Below are 17,115 nucleotides of genomic sequence, written 5' to 3'. Positions count from 1 at the left end.
TTTGTTCAAAAGCTTGGTTCAGTTGTAGTATTTTGTTGTTGATTTTTTTGTCTAAATCATCTGTCTGTTTGTGATAGTGGGGTATTTAAGTCCCCCACTAGAATTATATTAGTGCTTATTTGGTTTTTCATGCACCTTAATATTTGTTTGGTACTGTTGGGGGGCATTAATATTTGGTGGATACATATTTATAATTGTCATCTCTTCCTCTTGGATTGTTCCCTTTACAAGGATGTAATGGCCTTCTTTGTCTCTTAGTCAGTTTTGGTTTGAAATTTACTTTGTGTGCAAATAATATAGATACCCCTGTTCTTTCATGGGCCCCTGTTGCATGGAAAACTGTTTTCCATCCTTTCACTTTTGGTTTATGAGTTTATTTTTTAACTAGGTGTGTTTCTTGTATACAACATATTGTTGGATTTTGCCTCTTAATCCATTCTGCCAGTCTATTTCTTTTGATTGGTGAATTGAGGCCATTGACATTGATGGGTATAACTGATATGTATTAACTTATCATTGTCATGCTATTGTCCTGTTGTTGGCTCTTTTCAACCCCCCCCCTTTAGTTTTTTTGCCTTGCTTGATTGATTTGCTTTGTTGGGCCTCATGGTGTTTTGACCTTCATTGTCTTTTTTTTAGGATATTGTTTAGAATTGTTTGTAGTGCTGGTTTGGTATTCATGAAGTTTCTCAGGTGTTCTTTGTTATTGAAGTATCTTATTTCCCCATCCATTTTAAAAGAGAGTTTTGCAGGATACATCAGTCTAGGTTGGAGGTTGTTTTGTTTTAGGGCTTGAAATACCTCACTCCCGGCTCTCCTTGACCTGAGGGTTTGTGTTGAAAAGTTTATTGTGATCCTGAATGGCTTTCCTTTGCATGTGATTTGTTTATTTTTATGTAAATGACTATTATATGTCTAGGTGTAGATTTTTTTTTATTATGGCTTCTTGGAGTCCTATATGCCTCACTTATCTGTATGTCAAATTCTTCCCCTCTGTTTGGGAAGTTTTTTGCCATTAATTCTGTGAACAATTTTTTTAAGTCTTCTGTATTTTCTCCTGCTACTTCATGGGTTCTTGTCAGTCTTATGTTATTCTTATTTGCATCATCTAGGAGTTGTTGGATTGGTTTCTTATGTTCCCTTACTGTTTTTAAGAGATTTTTCTTTTACATGGTCACCGACTGCAATCCTATCTTCTATATCTGAAATTCTATCTTCACATTCATTCATTCTGCTGCAAATGTTTTCAATAAAGTTTTTAATCTCCTGGATATCTGTTTGAATGTGTTTCATGGATTCCATTTTTTTCCTATGTTGGACATTCATGGTTTGCATTTCTTTTCTTTGCTGGGCATTCATGTCTTCTATCATGGTCCTGAGCTCATCTGTTTTTTTTTTGTCAGTTTCTGTTCTAGAACTCTAATCATGTCTTTCATTATGCTCACCATCTCTGTAGTTATCTAGGAAATTATTTCTGTTTTGAATTTTTCTAGAGCCTGATTGATCTGTTTTGTTACTTCCTGTGCTATGAATTCAGGGTGTCCTGGTGGTTGGTTGTCAGACTTTCCCACCTCATTTTCCCTAGAATTTGCCATTGGTGAAATGGAAGTCTGTCTTTCTGCCTTGCTTAAGTATTTTCTCATTTTTATTTTTGTTGTTGGATTGTCCTTGGTTTAATTCCTGGGTTAGAACTTTGATCCACCTGATATAGCTGCTCTTTAGGTTTTGAGTCTCTAATGACTCAGAGACACTCTCAATTTCATAATATCAGAAAGGACAACTCATTAAATCAATCACAACCCTTTAGCCCAATTGATGCAATCACCAACACCATAGCCTCAACCACAGCTTAGAAAATGAGGATTTGTGGTAGTTATTAATCTATCACCTTTAATCATGTGAATTAAATCAAAATTTAAGACCAGCCCAAAATATGTTTATAGTGAATCAACTCTTCAATTTAGCAACTTTACCCTTCAGGATGGGCACTTAGAAGGAGATGGGAGAAGAGGAACAGATAGGTAGAAGAATTGGAGAAGGTTTCAAGTGAAGCCAGAGGACACAGGATGATCTTACAAATTGTTGAAGACAAGAGGGAAAGACAGAGTGCAAGAACAAAGACAAGAATAGAACAACTTAATAGTAATGGGGAAGCTATAAATTGTACTCACTTTCCTTTGAAACTAATGACACTTGAGTGAAGGAAAGAGAGAAGAAAAGAAAAAGAAGAAATCTGAACTAGGGCCAGAAGAGGAACAAAAAGGGAGATGAAGAACAGCATAGGGGAGGAAGAGACTGAGTGGAAAAGAGAAGAAAGGAAAAAAGGAAGAATTTCAGAATGGGAAAAAATAAAAATTTAAAACTAAAAACTAAAAATATGAGGAAAAGAAAGAAAAAATTTTGAAGAGCCTCTTTCTGGGCATATCTCTGCTGTCACAACAGATGGTATGGTCAGCAGTGTGCAGAACTAAGTCAATTAGTCTTAACTAGCTGATGGCAGACCCTTGAGATTTAGGTTCTGGCTGCAAGGCCCAAGTTGAGCTCCCTGACCTCCTGCAGGGTTGAACTTTGCAAGGTTCTGCTGCAGCTTCCAGCTGCCCTTCCCCTGAAGATAGTCCAGGTTCTGATGGAAGATGGTGATCCCTCCAACTTACCAACTACAGAGGTCTGATGTGCCTTTATTGAAGTTGTTCACTTCCATTCTATCTTCTGGAGCTCAGTAAAATGGACTTTATGACCATCTGTGCCTCTGTAGTGTGAATCCAGGTACTAGCACAACCAGGAGGCCAGAGAGCACAGCAGGGGTGGGGGCTGGTGGGGGTTCCTCATTGGTCTTCTCAGATGAAGACCCAGGATGTCGGAGCACAAGTATTCTTTTAAAAATATTGTGGACCATTCCTGCAATGCCAACACTCTGGGAGGCTGAGGTAGGAGGATCAAAAGTTGGAGCCTAGCCTGGGCAAATTAGCAACTTACCAAGATCCTGTCTCAAAATAAAAAATAAAAATAAAAATAAAGGACTGGGGATATAGCTTGGTATGAAGTTCTCAGTAAACAAGTAAATAAATAAAATTTAAAGTCTGCATCTGTTTTGAACAAGTGCAGACTTTTTTTTTTGGTCAATGTAATAGCTACTTTAACTATGTACATAGAATAACATTGAATTAGGCATTACACGGAATCCAGAGATGATTTAAAGTGTACAGGAGGATGTGTGTAGGTGTGACACTAATGCCACACACCTTGTGTAAGGGACCTGCATATCTTTGGAATGTGGTGTGCTGGAACCAGCCCACATAGATACTGGGGGGCAACTGTAGTCCCCTAGAAATGAAGGCAAGCACAAGCATTTGGGCTACTGCTGTGGGCCCTGTGCTGCACTATGCAAGGGTGCAGAGTCTTGGCCAAGAGTGAATTGTGGACTGGTGATACAGCCTGGCACAGAGGCGCCTGCTTGTGAGCTTTGTGGGCTGGGCCTTGTTCTTGAAGTGTGCCCAGGGCCTGCACTGTGCTGGCATCAGTGTGCCTCAGGAAAAATGTGTAGACTGGAGGACAGAGAGGAGGGTAGAGAGTGTAGGAAGGCGAGAGAGAGAGAGAGAGAGAGAGAGAGAGAGAGAGAGAGAGAGAGAGAAGTGATGGTCCCAGATGTGCCACTAGGACCGAAAATGGATATGAGGGTGATGCTTTTGGAAAGACAGGAACTAAAAAAGCATAGGGAAAGAGAGGAAGAGAATGGAATTCTCAGTAGAGGGTCACAATACAGCAAAGGGATTGCTGATGGGTCCTGCTGCACCACCCCTGGCTGGGCCAAGTCAAACTCTGTTGTCCAAACTCAGCCTCTTTGTTGTCCAAACAGGGTTGCCAATGACAGTTGTGGCAGTTTAGTGAGTGCTGAGGATGGATTCCACTCTGTATTTGGTACACAGTACTCTGTATTTGGTCCTTTGTCTGTATTGTTGGATTAACACTTACACATTTTACTGATGAAGAAGCCAAGGCAGAGAAGTAGATGGTTTGCTGCTCAAGGCCTTTGTATCAATCACCACTTGCTGTGTAACAAATCAATGGCTTAAAACAATTACCACTTTGCTCACTTGTGATCCTGTGGGTTGGCTGTTTGGCCTGCTTAACCTGTGGCCACTCAGTGTGGCCCCAGTTTTCTAGCCAACTCACAAAAACGGACCGGACCTGAGCAAGCCTCAGTAAATGAACACTTTTTAGGCTTCTGCTTAGGCTGCATATGGTAAGATCCCATCAGCCAAGCCAGGCCACGCCAAGCCCAGGGTCTTGGGGTAGAAAAGTAGCCTCTTCTCTCCATGGCAGCAGTCCCTGCAGAGTTGCAGTGCTGAGAGCCAAGGCTGCAGCGGTGCCTGGAATTACTGAGGCTGTTTGCAAGCCATCTACCACCTCCACCCCTGGCTGCTCAGGACACCATGTCCTTCTGCCCCCAGCACTGGGGTTTACTGCTGGGGCTTTGTGGTCACCATGACATTTATAGACCTTTTCAGACCCCAAATTCCCCAGCCCCAGTGTCACAACAGAGTAACGGACGTAGAGAAGAGATGACCCACGAAGCCCCTCTTTCTGTTTGACACCCTGTAAGGAAGTGGTCTGCTCAGGGTACTGCTGGGTGTGATGGCAGGGAGCTCAGGGTGGAAGGCTGTCTGCCACCTGCTGCACAGAGAAGGCTGGCTGTTGCCCAGCAGGGACCAGGAAGGGCCAGAGGAGGCTGCAGGGCAGGGCATTTTGTTCACTCATTCCTTCAGGCATCTATTCATTCACTCTTCCTCTGCCCAGTTCTTATCTCTTCAAGGTGCTGCGGTCCCTGCAGCATGCAGATATACACTCATTTACACACACGCATCACACACTCAGCACACACACACACACACACACACACACACACACACAACTTAACTCTTTCTTCCCTGAGCTCCTATCAGCCTTTGATCATGTATCATCCTGGGAGGTTGGAGGGCAGAGATTTGCCAATCACGGTGCCAGTCTTTTCTGAAGTGGCAGAAACAAAACAGCACAACATCCAAAAATCTGTTCTGTTTTCATTGTTCAGCTCAGAATCTGCTATGTTTTCAGTACAGTTCTAGGTCATGAAGTGCATCTGTTTTGCTACAAACCAGCCCACATGTCAGCACTGCTACCATGATCCTCTCTGTGCTCAGTAGTTCTGCCCAAGCTCGCCTGGGCTGGGCTGCTGGGCCTGCCTTCTAAACCCAGGGTGAGGTGGAAAGGGACCCAGGAGTGGAGCAGGTAGACACAGACAGAGCAGGCTCTACCTTTTATACATTCAAGCCTTGCTTTGATGGTGCAATGGGCTCAGTGCAATGAGCATCTAGGCAGAGTTTGGCTGAGGTGTCTCCTTCCTGATGTCCACCCCCAGGGTTGCAGTGGTAGAGAAAGCCAGGGAGCCTAGGAACCTGGGTGCTGGTCCCAGATCAGCCCAGGCTCTATGTTTCTAGAACATCATTCAGGCCCAATCCTACAATTTCATCCTACCATCGGATCCTCTGTCACTTCATATTTTTCTCTAAATTGATCACAACCCACCCTTCTTTAAAAAAAATCCTTCCAGTCTTATTCAGTTAGTGGGAAAGCAAACTTGTGTAGGAAAAACACCAGTTTAGAGGTAGTTGTGCCTGGTTTCATGGCCCCACCAGGCAAACCTGAGCCAGCCCTTCCTCAATTGGGGACTTCCCAACCGATCTGAGTGGGCTGCACTGTGCAGAGATTCCTGTGAGGGATCGCCCAGTGCTGGGCAAACATTCATGCTACATCACTGTGTCTTGGGAAAGAATGAAGTGTGCATATTTTTCCGGCATTGTTTTGATCCTTTCCTTTCTCCTCCATCCTCCTCTGCTTCTGGGGCAGCCCCAGCCCTAAGAAGGTTCTGTCTGAAAAAGGGCTACTGCCTCTTTGGCCTCCACCCACCAGGCCTGTTCTGTCACACATGCTCCGGACTCGAGCTAGAGGACTTTCCTCTTTAGAAACTGGTTTTCTTACCTAGAAAGCAGACTCTTGGAGATAAGGAGGGGGCCACAGGGAGGGAGGAGGAAGGGGATAGGGGAAAGGGATTGAAAATGATGAGATATGTTCTATTCATGTACCAGTTACCCCAACCAACACCACTATTCAGTAATACGAGCATGTGATCATAAAAAAGTGGTTTCCCAGCCTATTTGCCCATCCGTTGGAAATTGGATAAAGAAGTTGTGTTTTTTCTATAAAATGGAATATTACTCAGCCATAAAGTGCGAGAGAATAGATTCATTCATAGGAAAATGGATACATATTGAAGATATACTCCTAAGTGAAATAAATAAGTCACACATGTGTAAATACCAAATAGTTTCCCTGGTGTGAATATTCTGCAACAATTCATAAGATTCTAATAAGATTACTGACATTTAGAAATTTGAAGAAAGGAGCTAAAGGTGTAGGGAAGGTGTGATGCGTAGGGGAAGAACAAAAAGGGAAAAGAAAAAAATGTGAGAGAATGAAAAGATGAAAATAAAGTGTTTGTAGATGGGGAGGAGGGGGTGAAGGGAGGGCAGAGGTAAGGGGAAAAAATGAGAATCAAGACTTGCCATGTAGAGGTACATTATCCCAACAATGAATGTAACTGTACTGTATCCCTAAAATGTACCAATAAACTCAATAAAATTAAAAAAAAAAAAGTGTTTTCCCTTTAACAGTCAGAGTACATTAAACTTGCACTTGGTAAAACAACAACAATGACAAAATGAACATTAATTAAATAGCACAAGTTGAGGCAAAGTAAACAGTGTGTCTTCTGTTGCTGTGGTCTCTCCCCTCCCGGCTCAGAGCCTCAGTCACCAGGTTACCAGTGTGTAGGTAGTGGTGTCTGCTCCCAGAGATGTTTGGTTCTCCTGTCAGTGCATGCCAACCCCCCCATACCCAGCCTACACATGGGGAGCCCCCAGAGGCCTGTGCCACGGCTTCCTTTACAGCTGGGTCTTGGTGGCCTTCTCTCAGGTGTGGTGCCTACCATGGACCACGTGCAGCTCTGAGTGCTTCACACACTGATGAAGGGAGAGGAGATTATCAGCATCTCATTTAGGGGTGGCACAGCAAGCCCAGAGAATGCTCCCAGGTCACCGTGCTGGAGAGTGGCCGAGACCATGCCAGAGCCCATCCATGTGTGGCATCACTCCCTGAGCTACTTAAGTCATATGTGAAGCTATTTATATAAACTTGTGTCCTTTGTGGTTGTCCTGTGGTTTGCACAGAGTGGTGACTCCGGGAGTCTCCTGCAGATACCAGACTGATGTCCAAGTCCTTTGTGGGAGAGCTGTAGTGTTACCTGGCCAGAACCTGTCGCATTCTCCCATATTTCTCCCCTCATCTCTAGATGACTTGTAATATGTAACACGATGCCTATGTCGTGTCCCTCACTGTAATACTGGATCACTTAGGGACTTGTGATGGGGGCAGAATCTGCATGTAATCGGTACAGATGCAGTTATCTCCCCCAAATATGTTTTACCTACGGTTAGTTGAATCCGAGCACTCAGACACATGGATGCTTGGGGCCCATGGTGTTCGGACATTTGTTCTGGAAGGAGACGCTGCTTTCTGTGAGCAAATGGAAGACGGCATGGTGCCAGCAGAAGGCTCTGCAGGGCAGTGTGGCCTGGGCCGTGTGGCTCAACCACCTGGGTTTGTGGTGCAAGGCTCATTTGTACGGGCCTGAGTCTTCCCTCCAGACCCACAGGACACTGAAGGGCTGGCGACACGGTGCTGTTACCCCTCCTCCTGCTATGAGACCCTGGCCCGGGCCAGGGCAGCTCTGCTGAGCTGTCATGCACTGGCCAGGTGTGCACAGGGTCCTCAGAGGACAGGGAGCGGAGGTCTCCCTCTGGGTGGCCACCCCAGCTCTCCAGCTTCCCCCAGAGATGCTCACGCACTCAGAACGTTTTTATCAATTGTCAGCCACGTCTAGACAATGAGAGGTTGCAGTACACGCGGCAGTGTGACACAGCATGGCTGCTGTCTACTAGGCATCAGGGAAGTGACAGAGAGGAAGTGGCATCCAGGAGGCCTAGGGATGCACATGCAATGGCAGGGAAGAGGCAGCCGGCTCCAGGACACAGGGACTCCTGTTCTGCCAGCCAGTCCTGTTCACAGTCAGCACTGAGCTGCCAGTTGGGACTGGGCTGATTTGGGTGGTAAGATAGAAGGGAAGGAGGCCTGCCTTTTAGGGCTCATCCAGTGGTGAGGGACAGAAGAAATCCAGGGCAAGCTGGCTGCTTTCAGTTTGTTTTGTGCTACTATAACTGAATACCAGAGAATGGGCCATTTATGAAGAATAGTGATTTCATTGGCTTATGGTTCTGGAAAGTCACAGAGGATGGTGCCAGTACTGTGTGTGCCTTCCCCTTCATGTTGTTCCAGGCCATGGCAGAAAGCAAGCAGGTAGCAGAGGCCCAAATGAGGGCAGGGGGACCTTTGTTTGTATAATAAATCTACTCTTGCAGAATCTAACCCATCCTACAATAATGACGTTAACCACCTCTCAAGGCTGATGCCTTAGGGAATAATTTTCTGACACCTGTATCACAGGAAACACTTTCAAACTACAGTGCTGCTGATATAAAAATGAGTCTGTGGGAATCGCACAGGAAATCAGGCATAGCTGGATCCAGGGGCTCCCACCCTTGTCTGGCTCACCAACAGAATGAACTCTGCTAGGGCAGAGGGTCTCTGTCTTCCATGCCATAGTATGCCAAACACATCTCATGTGTCATCTGATATGTATTAAACAGCTCAATAAATACTTAATAATTGAAGGTATAGCTGTTGTTTTCCCCTCCAATTACTCTCATTGGATCCAAGATGATAGAACTTTACCTGCTCCATTTTATTTAATTCTTTCCTCCCTCCCTCCCTCTCTCCCTTCCTTCCTTCTCTCTCTTCTTTTAATCCATCCATCCATCCATCCACCCATCCATCCATCTTTCTTTCTTTGGGCACCAGCCTTAGCTCCTTTTGGTTTTATTTTCTTCTGTGTGGGCTTCATGATCTCAGGCTTCTCCCATATAGTAACACAGATGACCCTAGGCCCTGCAAGAGAACCTTCCTTCTACATAATGCAAAGGGAGCCCTTCCTCCCTGGGATTTCCAGCATAGCCTCAAGGCAGCATCTGATTGGCATGGCTGAGATCACGAGCCCCAATCATTAAGGCTAGGTTAGCATAATGTGTACTGATTGGCCAGACCCAAGTCTCACGTCCACCTCAGGACTGGAGAGTGATGCCAACCACATGGACTGAGAAGAGCTGAGGGGAATTTTGGGGATTTCCTCCAAGATAATCAGGAAATGGTTCCTGGAGAAGGACTAGATGGTTCTGGGCAGAGAAAAAGAACAAACATCTGTAGGGGTTGCAGGGGGGGCGGGCGGGGCGGCAATGCAGTGCTTCTGATGGCTATTGCTCTAACATACACACCTGACGTTCTTCTACCTGTAAGCTGTTCCTCAGACGTTCTTGGCTCTTGCTGCCCTCGGATTTAACACACAATGTTTCTTTCATCTGAGATGCTGTGCCGCACCCCAAGCTCTGTTCATTCAGCTCTTCTTTCAAGGTTCAGTCTAAATGTCACTTCCTCCAGGAAACCTTTCTGCAGCTCACAGTGGCACTTAGCAGACCATGTGATAATCACTTGTGCAACCATCTGGGTCCCTACCACAGTGTGGTTCTATGAGGACAGAGACTCACACACATCTTCTGCACTGCAATATGCCCTGGTGCAATACCTTGCATAGCAACTGGCTCATAATGAACTTCTCTACATGTATTTCCTGTCTGAGGATACAGCTGTCACACTCTGCCCAAACAGACTGGCCAGAACCATGCCTTTCCCCCTCTTTTCCTTTCTCCCTTTTGTTCTCTCAGTGCATTAGTTAGGGTTCTCAAGAAGGGCAGGGTCCATGGGAAATATCTAAGGGGTTTTCCAGGCAGCTTACAGGGCAGGGGCAGGAGACTCTGCTGTCTGCACTGAGGAACTGGGAATCGAGCAGCTGTGCAGCTGGAAAGATGGGAGCGGCGGGACCGGAGGGATCAAGGATGCAGCACCAGTAGGAGGTCACAGGGTGGGAAGCTCAGGGGAGGGCACTGGTGTGAGTCTGCATTGGAAAGCTGAAAGCACTGAACACCTGGAGATCAATGTCCCATGAAGACGGCAACAGAGGATGCACCCACACAGGAAGACTGGAACTCTTCAAAATGGACTCTGTCCTTGTATAGTCCTGCCAGGCAACAAGCCTTCTGGTCGGTGCTGCCTACAACTGGTGTGGATCTTTCTCCCTTGGTTTGCTGGTCTACATGTCAATCATCAACAGACACACCGCTGAGCTGTGCTTTACTAGTCTGCTAGGTGTTTCATAATCCATTCAAGTCGACATAGCATGATCGACAATACTCATCATCCTCTATCCACTCATCCATGCAGACTCACACCGTCCCTGAGCTTCCCAGCCTGTGACCTCTGACTGGTGCTGTATCCTTGATCCCTCTGGTTAAATGGCTGAGCCCACAGCTGGGACCTAAGAGGCACACAGCTGTTTTGCCTTCTCAGCATCCGTTCTCCAACTATGCAATAGAGACGAAAGGAGCCTAGAGCTCGCAGGAGTTCCAAAGACCTGGCTCTGGGACTCTGCACTCCCCTTCCATGCCAGATGACTGTGGAGAGGACTGTCCTCACTGTCCCTCCCGGGGACTCCGTGGAGGCAGGAGTGGGACAGGCTCTGAAAACTGAAAAGCTAAAGAGCCTGCCTGACGGTGGCTGTGTGCCGGGGCCAGAAGAGAAGAGGGGTGAACATGAGAGTTTACTTGAGGCCAAGACACTGAACAGGAAGTCGTGAAGGACCCCTCAGAAGCACCAGTCCCACTGATGCCCAGTGAGGGGTTCGTCTTCCAGCTCTTCCAGCTCCACTGGGGAGGCCCCTCTGATCAAGTCGAGGGAAGGACTCCACAAGGACATGGACATTGAGGCCAGTGTTCCTGGACCCAATTTAGCTTCATGGGTTCTCAAAACGTAAGAGCTGGATGGCCCTCCAGAAATCTGGGTGCACGAACCCCTCAGGGAAGGAAGCAAGGTTCAGGAATAGTGAGTGCATGGTCCAAAGTCACAGCGAGCTAGGCAGAGCTGATACTGGAAGTCTTTGGTCCCGAGTTACAGCCTCTTGCAGTTGTCACGCTGCCTTTTTCTGTGTATGCAATGTTAGCTGCACAGTCCTTCAGACCCTCATTTAAGTGCAAATAAAGCAAGCAGACTCTGGAGTTGACAGAGACACGCTGGGGTAGGAGAGGGGTCAGATGTTAGAAAACAACTCCTCAACACTGCACTCCATGTGTTCCTGCTTCGCTCCAAGGCAGGCCCTCACTGGGTACTGCAAGCTCTCTGCCTCCAGCCTCTGGGCACAGGAACTCCTGAGCCAAGGTGTGCCAAGGACACCTTGAGGAGAAAGAGAAACCCCACAGTTCAATTTTAGTCTGACTACTCACCTTATGCGTCCTATGTTCTCTGTAGAACTAAATCTCTATTTTAATTTACTCACTTTCTGTGTTTGCGGACCAACTTGTCCCAGTTAGAATGGAAAGTCCTGGAGGTCAGGACCTTGTTGATGATCATCTTCCCTATAGAAGCACAGCTGGCAGCCAGCACATATCAATATATATTTGTATGGATGAGTAAATAAATGTTTGGCTGGATCAGTGGACCAACAGATAAATTGATTGACAGATGTGGTTGGATGGGTAGGTGGGTGGATGGATGGATGGATGGACAGATAGGAGGGTAAGAGGGTCTGAAGGACCATGCACTCACTATTCCTGAACCTTGCTTCCTTCCCTGAGGGGTTCATGCACCCAGATTTCTGGAGGGCCATCCAGCTCTTATGTTTTGAGAACCCATGAAGCTAAATTGGGTCCAGGAACACTGGCCTCAATGTCCATGTCCTTGTGGAGTCCTTCCCTAGACTTGATCAGAGGGGCCTCCCCAGTGGAGCTGGAAGAGCTGGAAGATGAACACCTCACTGGGCATCAGTGGGACTGGTGCTTCTGAGGGGTCCTTCACGACTTCCTGTTCAGTGTCTTGCCCTCAAGTAAACTCTCGTGTTCACCCCTCTTCCCTTCTGGCCCCGGCACATAGCCACCGTCAGGCAGGCTCTTTAGCTTTTCAGTTTTCAGAGCCTGTCCCACTCCTGCCTCCACGGAGTCCCCGGGAGGGACAGTGAGGACAGTCCTCTCCACAGTCATCTGGCATGGAAGGGGAGTGCAGAGTCCCAGAGCCAGGTCTTTGGAACTCCTGCGAGCTCTAGGCTCCTTTCGTCTCTATTGCATAGTTGGAGAACAGATGCTGAGAAGGCAAAACAGCTGTGTGCCTCTTAGGTCCCAGCTGTGGGCTCAGCCATTTTGGCTTTGAACCTTGGCTTTGCCATGTGCTGACTTTTTGACCTTGAGAAGTTACTGAGCTGTTGTGATCCAGTTTCCTCACCTATGGATCATAGGGTTTCCACTCACAGGGTCTTTGTAAGAATGAAGGAGGCTGCTATGTAGTAAGTGCTCTATAAGTATGAGCTGCAGTTGTCCTTGGATCAGGACTATGGTAAGGATGTCCTGCACAGAGGAAGATTATAGAAAGGAGTTTGTAAGCTTTGATGTAATAGGTAATTTAAAATATTATTTAGCACATTCTAGTTGGCAATGTCAGGCAGAGTCCAAAGTCAGGCTTTCGAGCTAAAGATTTTCTGTACTGAAGCCTGTGTTTCAGGTGGAGTCAGCCCTCCATATCTGTGGCTTCTGTACCCTTGGATTCAACTAGCCATAGAGCAAACAAAGAAGAGTAAAGCAAAGCAGAGGGGAGAAGGAAATGTAGCCACGGAATATGTGGGAGGTAAGAACGCCCAGCCGGTGCTGCCCTTGGTGACAGGATGGTTGCACACATGGACAAGTGAGCAGAAAGCTCCATCTTCTGGTGGTACCAACACTGAGGAGAGATTGCTGGTGAGAGGACCAGATGCAGAAGCAGAGGGTGTAGCAGGAACCATTAAGCCAGGAAGAAGTGGGGTGCAGCTGCAGCAGTGTGGGGTGAAGCAAAGAGGCCAGTTATCTGTGAATGTGGAGGAATGGAGAACGGAGGGAGGGGTGTGTCTGAGAGACAGCATGGCAGGCCTGCCCCACTCCCAGCCACACTTTGTTCTGGACACCAAGATCATTGAGAACGAGTAACTGCTTTGGCTCCCCATGTGCCTGCAGTCATTCCATGTGGCCACTAGATGTCAAGAATGCATCGAGACGGGTCCAGGAAGTAAGTGGAGAAAGTCAGCACAGAGGGGGCATCAGGGCCACTCTGAGGGAACCAAAATGGGAAGAAGGCAGAGAAGAGCTCTGACAACCAAGATCCATGGAGAAAAGTTGCTGCATTTTTCACTTGTGTATTGTTTTGCAAGTTTTGGGGGTTTTTGGGACAGATGAAGGAGGGAGAAACATTTTCACATTGACCAATGTTCTTCAGAGTTTTATGAACATTTTTCTAAAGTCAGATGAATAATTTTAAAGCTCTTAAACATTCAGCGCAGATTAGGGATGGTGATGGTGGAGGTGCTGGTGGCTCCTAATGCTCCGTGTCTTTTACTGTGAAGAGGTGCTCTCAGTGCTCTGCAAAAAATTAACTCATTTAGTACTTATAGCACACCTGTGAGTGCTGCTATCATCCCTGTCCTGCAAATGAAGAATCAGAGGCTTGTGAGGCAGTGGGACCTGCTCATAGTCACACAGCTGTCAGCAGGAGTGTCAGACAGGAGTCAGCCTTGGTACCTGGGCCTAGAGTCCATATCTGTTACTGCTGTGCCTAGATGTCCCCCTAAAGCCTCATGCGGTCATAGGTGGGGCTTACCATAAAGGTGGCTGCATCCAGAGTGCGTGATGCTGGGATTGATTCATGGTGTAATGTAGGATCAAGGCCACGGTAATTAAAGGTGTGCTACCTGCCCTCAGTAGCCTGGATGAGATGTAAAGGAAGAGCTGTGGTTGTCCCTTGCCTGCTTTGCTGCCTTCTGCCCACCATGAGCTGTTTCTTCTCTGTGATGCCTGTCTGCCATGCCACCCTGCCAAGAGACCCAAACCTCTACAAAGTGTGAGCTAAATAAATCTTTCCTCCTTTAACTTTGAGTGCTGGATACTTTGTCACAATGACGAGGAAAGTAACCGAGACAAGGCGTGTGTGCTACATGTTGCCCATTGACTCCTGACCCCTGACAAAGGGAACTTGCTAAGCGATAGAGCAATGCTATGGTTTAATGGTCAGAGGCACAGAATTCCTCATCCCAAGCAGCGCACATCTTAGGACTTGCAGTCTTAGGACAGAGCCGTCCAGAAGTTCATCTCAGGCTCCCCAACTTTGAGCATCTGTTTGGGCAGGAGACATCTTTGGTGGAGGCCTTTTCTCTGGAGCCAGGGGTTCCCGGATGTTTCTGTGTGCCTTAGCACAGAAAGACAATCATAAACTCAATGTTGAAGAAGAAAAGTGCACTTCTAGTTGGGGACTCGGAGACAAAATACTGTTTCTATCAGGTTTCCTGGGCTGCCAAAAATATTCATATCTGCTGAGAAGAAAAATTAGAAAATAGTGTGATAGAATAGTAAATGTGGTATATTTAAAGTCAAAGAACTTACCTAAAAGAAATTAAAGCATATATCCACAGAAATAATTGCACAGAAACATTAATAAGAGCCAGAGGGCCAGGGATTTAGCTCAGTGGTTCCACCATCTGCCTCACAAGCATAAAGACCCGAGTTTGATCCCTGCTACCAAAACAAAACAAACAAACAAAAAATCCCCAAACAAACAAAAAACCCAGCTGTATCCATAATAGTCCCAAATTACAAATAAACCAAATAACCGTCAACATGAGAATAGACAGATTATGGTATGGTCATACAGGAGAATACTGTTCAGTCATAAAAAAATTCATGCAGTGTCTGAAGTGAATCTCTTAAAAAAATGTTTGCTGAAAGAAGACAGTCCCGAAAGAGTTTATATCATATGAGTCCATGTACATGGAGCTCTAGGACATGCTAACCAATCTGTAGGGACGGAAAACAAATCAGTGATCACCTAGGGCTGGGGCAGTGTTCAGGAATTGGCTGTAATGGGCATGAGGGCCATTTTTGGCATGATGGAAGCTCTGTATCTTGATTGTGATTTTGGCTACATGGATGCAAATGCTGGAGACTGCACTGATCTTTGGCCTCTCTGGGCCTCAATTTTCCCATTCATAAAACTATGGTTATTGGATTAAATAGCATCTAGAATTTCTCCTGGCTCAGAATTTTCCCTTTTATTATGGAAATAGCATACCAAAGTACAATTTGCTTTATAAGAATTATTTCTTATTCTAAGGATGAGTATAATCCAGAAGTGTAGAAACCTACAGAATTAGGTTATGTATTCATACTCTTTTTGCAGGGCAGAGCCATTCATAGGTCCATTCTCCTCAAGGAAATAGCTGAGAAAATGATTTGCATGTGAGAAAGCAGTGTGTTTCCCCAAAGAGTTCCCATAAGTTATGGGGGCCGCTCCCATTTGCACTGTGGGGAGAGGGGAGGGACACAGGGATTATGGCTAATAAGATCAGAGATGACAGCTGAGGGAGGCCAGGCTTGCCATGACCCTCCGGACTGCACCTGCTCTTTGTTCTTTCCTATCTACTAGCCCATGACTGACATAGGGATGTGGTGAGGAGGAGGATTGGCTCTCATGATGACAGTCGCGATGATGCTGTTCATGGTGACGAAGATAGACACGATGGTGATGATGGGGTGGTCATGGTGATGAAGATGGATGGCTGATGATGATGGTGATGGTGACGGTCATCATGATGATGGCTGTGGTAATGGTGATGATATGGTGATGATGGTTACAATGAAGCTGCTGTTGATTCCAGTCTCTAGGGAGTTTGGGCAAAAGTAAAGAAATGCAGGCATGTCATAGGAATAGGGTGGGGACAGATGGGGTTTGGAACTTGGGGCGGGGACTAGGAGCAGTAGGGTGGATCACGCTGGGTCAAACAGACTGCTGTTTCTTGCATTTGTGTGTCCCCAGGTCATGAAAACTTACCACATGTACCATGCGGAGAGCATCAGTGCAGAAAGCAAGCTAAAGGAGGCCGAGAAGCAGGAGGAGAAACAGTTCAACAAGTCAGGAGACCTCAGCATGAACCTGCTCCGGCACGAGGACCGGCCCCAGCGCCGCAGCTCTGTGAAGAAGATTGAGAAGATGAAGGAGAAGGTGAGTGGGAGCCCTGGCCTGGGAGAGACGGGAGGGAAGGCACAACAGGGAGGCTACATTCCTGGCCCCCACCCTTGACCTTCTCCCTATCCCCCAACTTATCTCTGAAGAGATTTAGGATTGCTGAGTACTGGTGCTGAATGTCTTTGAAGTAGGACGTGATGGGAGGAGTGTAGTTCTGGAGTTGTGTTCTGGGACTTGAAAATCCCCACTTAGGGCACCTCGCTGAACCTCAGTTTTCACATCCAGCAAGTTCCATCTCTCAAGTTGACGCTGATCAATTCGTTGTGCCCAGCTAGGCTCAGTTAGCACTGTGCTAGGCCTGGGTTTGATGATGTCTGCCATGGCAGGGAATGCCAAAGCCAGCACCAAGTATGTTCTGTCGCTCTAAATGAAGTGGCCTCTAAGACCCCTTTCTTGCAGAAGCCCATGGTTTTCTTACTGAATTCTCCATCTTCATTCATTCATTCTGGGAGTCACTAAATATTTGCTGATTTCCTTCTAGGGTCCAAACATTGCACCAGATGCTTATTTGGGCTCCTATAAGTCAAATTCTGTGATTGTAGGATCCATTGGATCTAAAAACTATAGGAAGTTGGGTGAGAACAAAGTCCAAGAGGACCTGCATAAACTGTAAAAGCAATTTAGAGGCAAAGAAAATAAAGTTCTAGGGTAATTCCTCTCTCTCTCTCTCTCTCCCCTCTCTCTCCCTTTCTTTCTTTCTTTCTTTCTTTCTTTCTTTCTTTCTTTCTTTCTTTCTTTCTTTCTTTCTTTCTTTCTTTCTTTCTT

General features: G+C 46.4%; 1 protein-coding gene across 4 annotated transcripts in view; it reads left to right on the top strand.

Annotated features, from left to right (window-relative positions):
• Srgap3 (SLIT-ROBO Rho GTPase activating protein 3) overlaps positions 1-17,115 on the top strand; it is a 227,324-nt gene that overhangs the window by 145,043 nt on the left and 65,166 nt on the right. For all 4 annotated transcript variants that reach the window (XM_010618756.1, XM_010618750.1, XM_010618742.1 and 1 more), the window contains exon 5: positions 16,141-16,326. In XM_010618756.1, coding sequence (XP_010617058.1) covers positions 16,141-16,326 — 186 coding nt within the window. The remainder of the gene's footprint in view (positions 1-16,140; positions 16,327-17,115) is intronic.

The sequence above is a fragment of the Fukomys damarensis genome, unplaced genomic scaffold (genome assembly GCF_012274545.1).
Source record: "Fukomys damarensis isolate Sample0158 unplaced genomic scaffold, DMR_v1.0_HiC HiC_scaffold_24, whole genome shotgun sequence".
NCBI classification, from domain to species: Eukaryota; Metazoa; Chordata; class Mammalia; order Rodentia; family Bathyergidae; genus Fukomys; species Fukomys damarensis.
The sequence above is the reverse complement of the archived record's forward strand: the minus strand, read 5'-3'. Positions and strand labels throughout refer to the sequence as shown.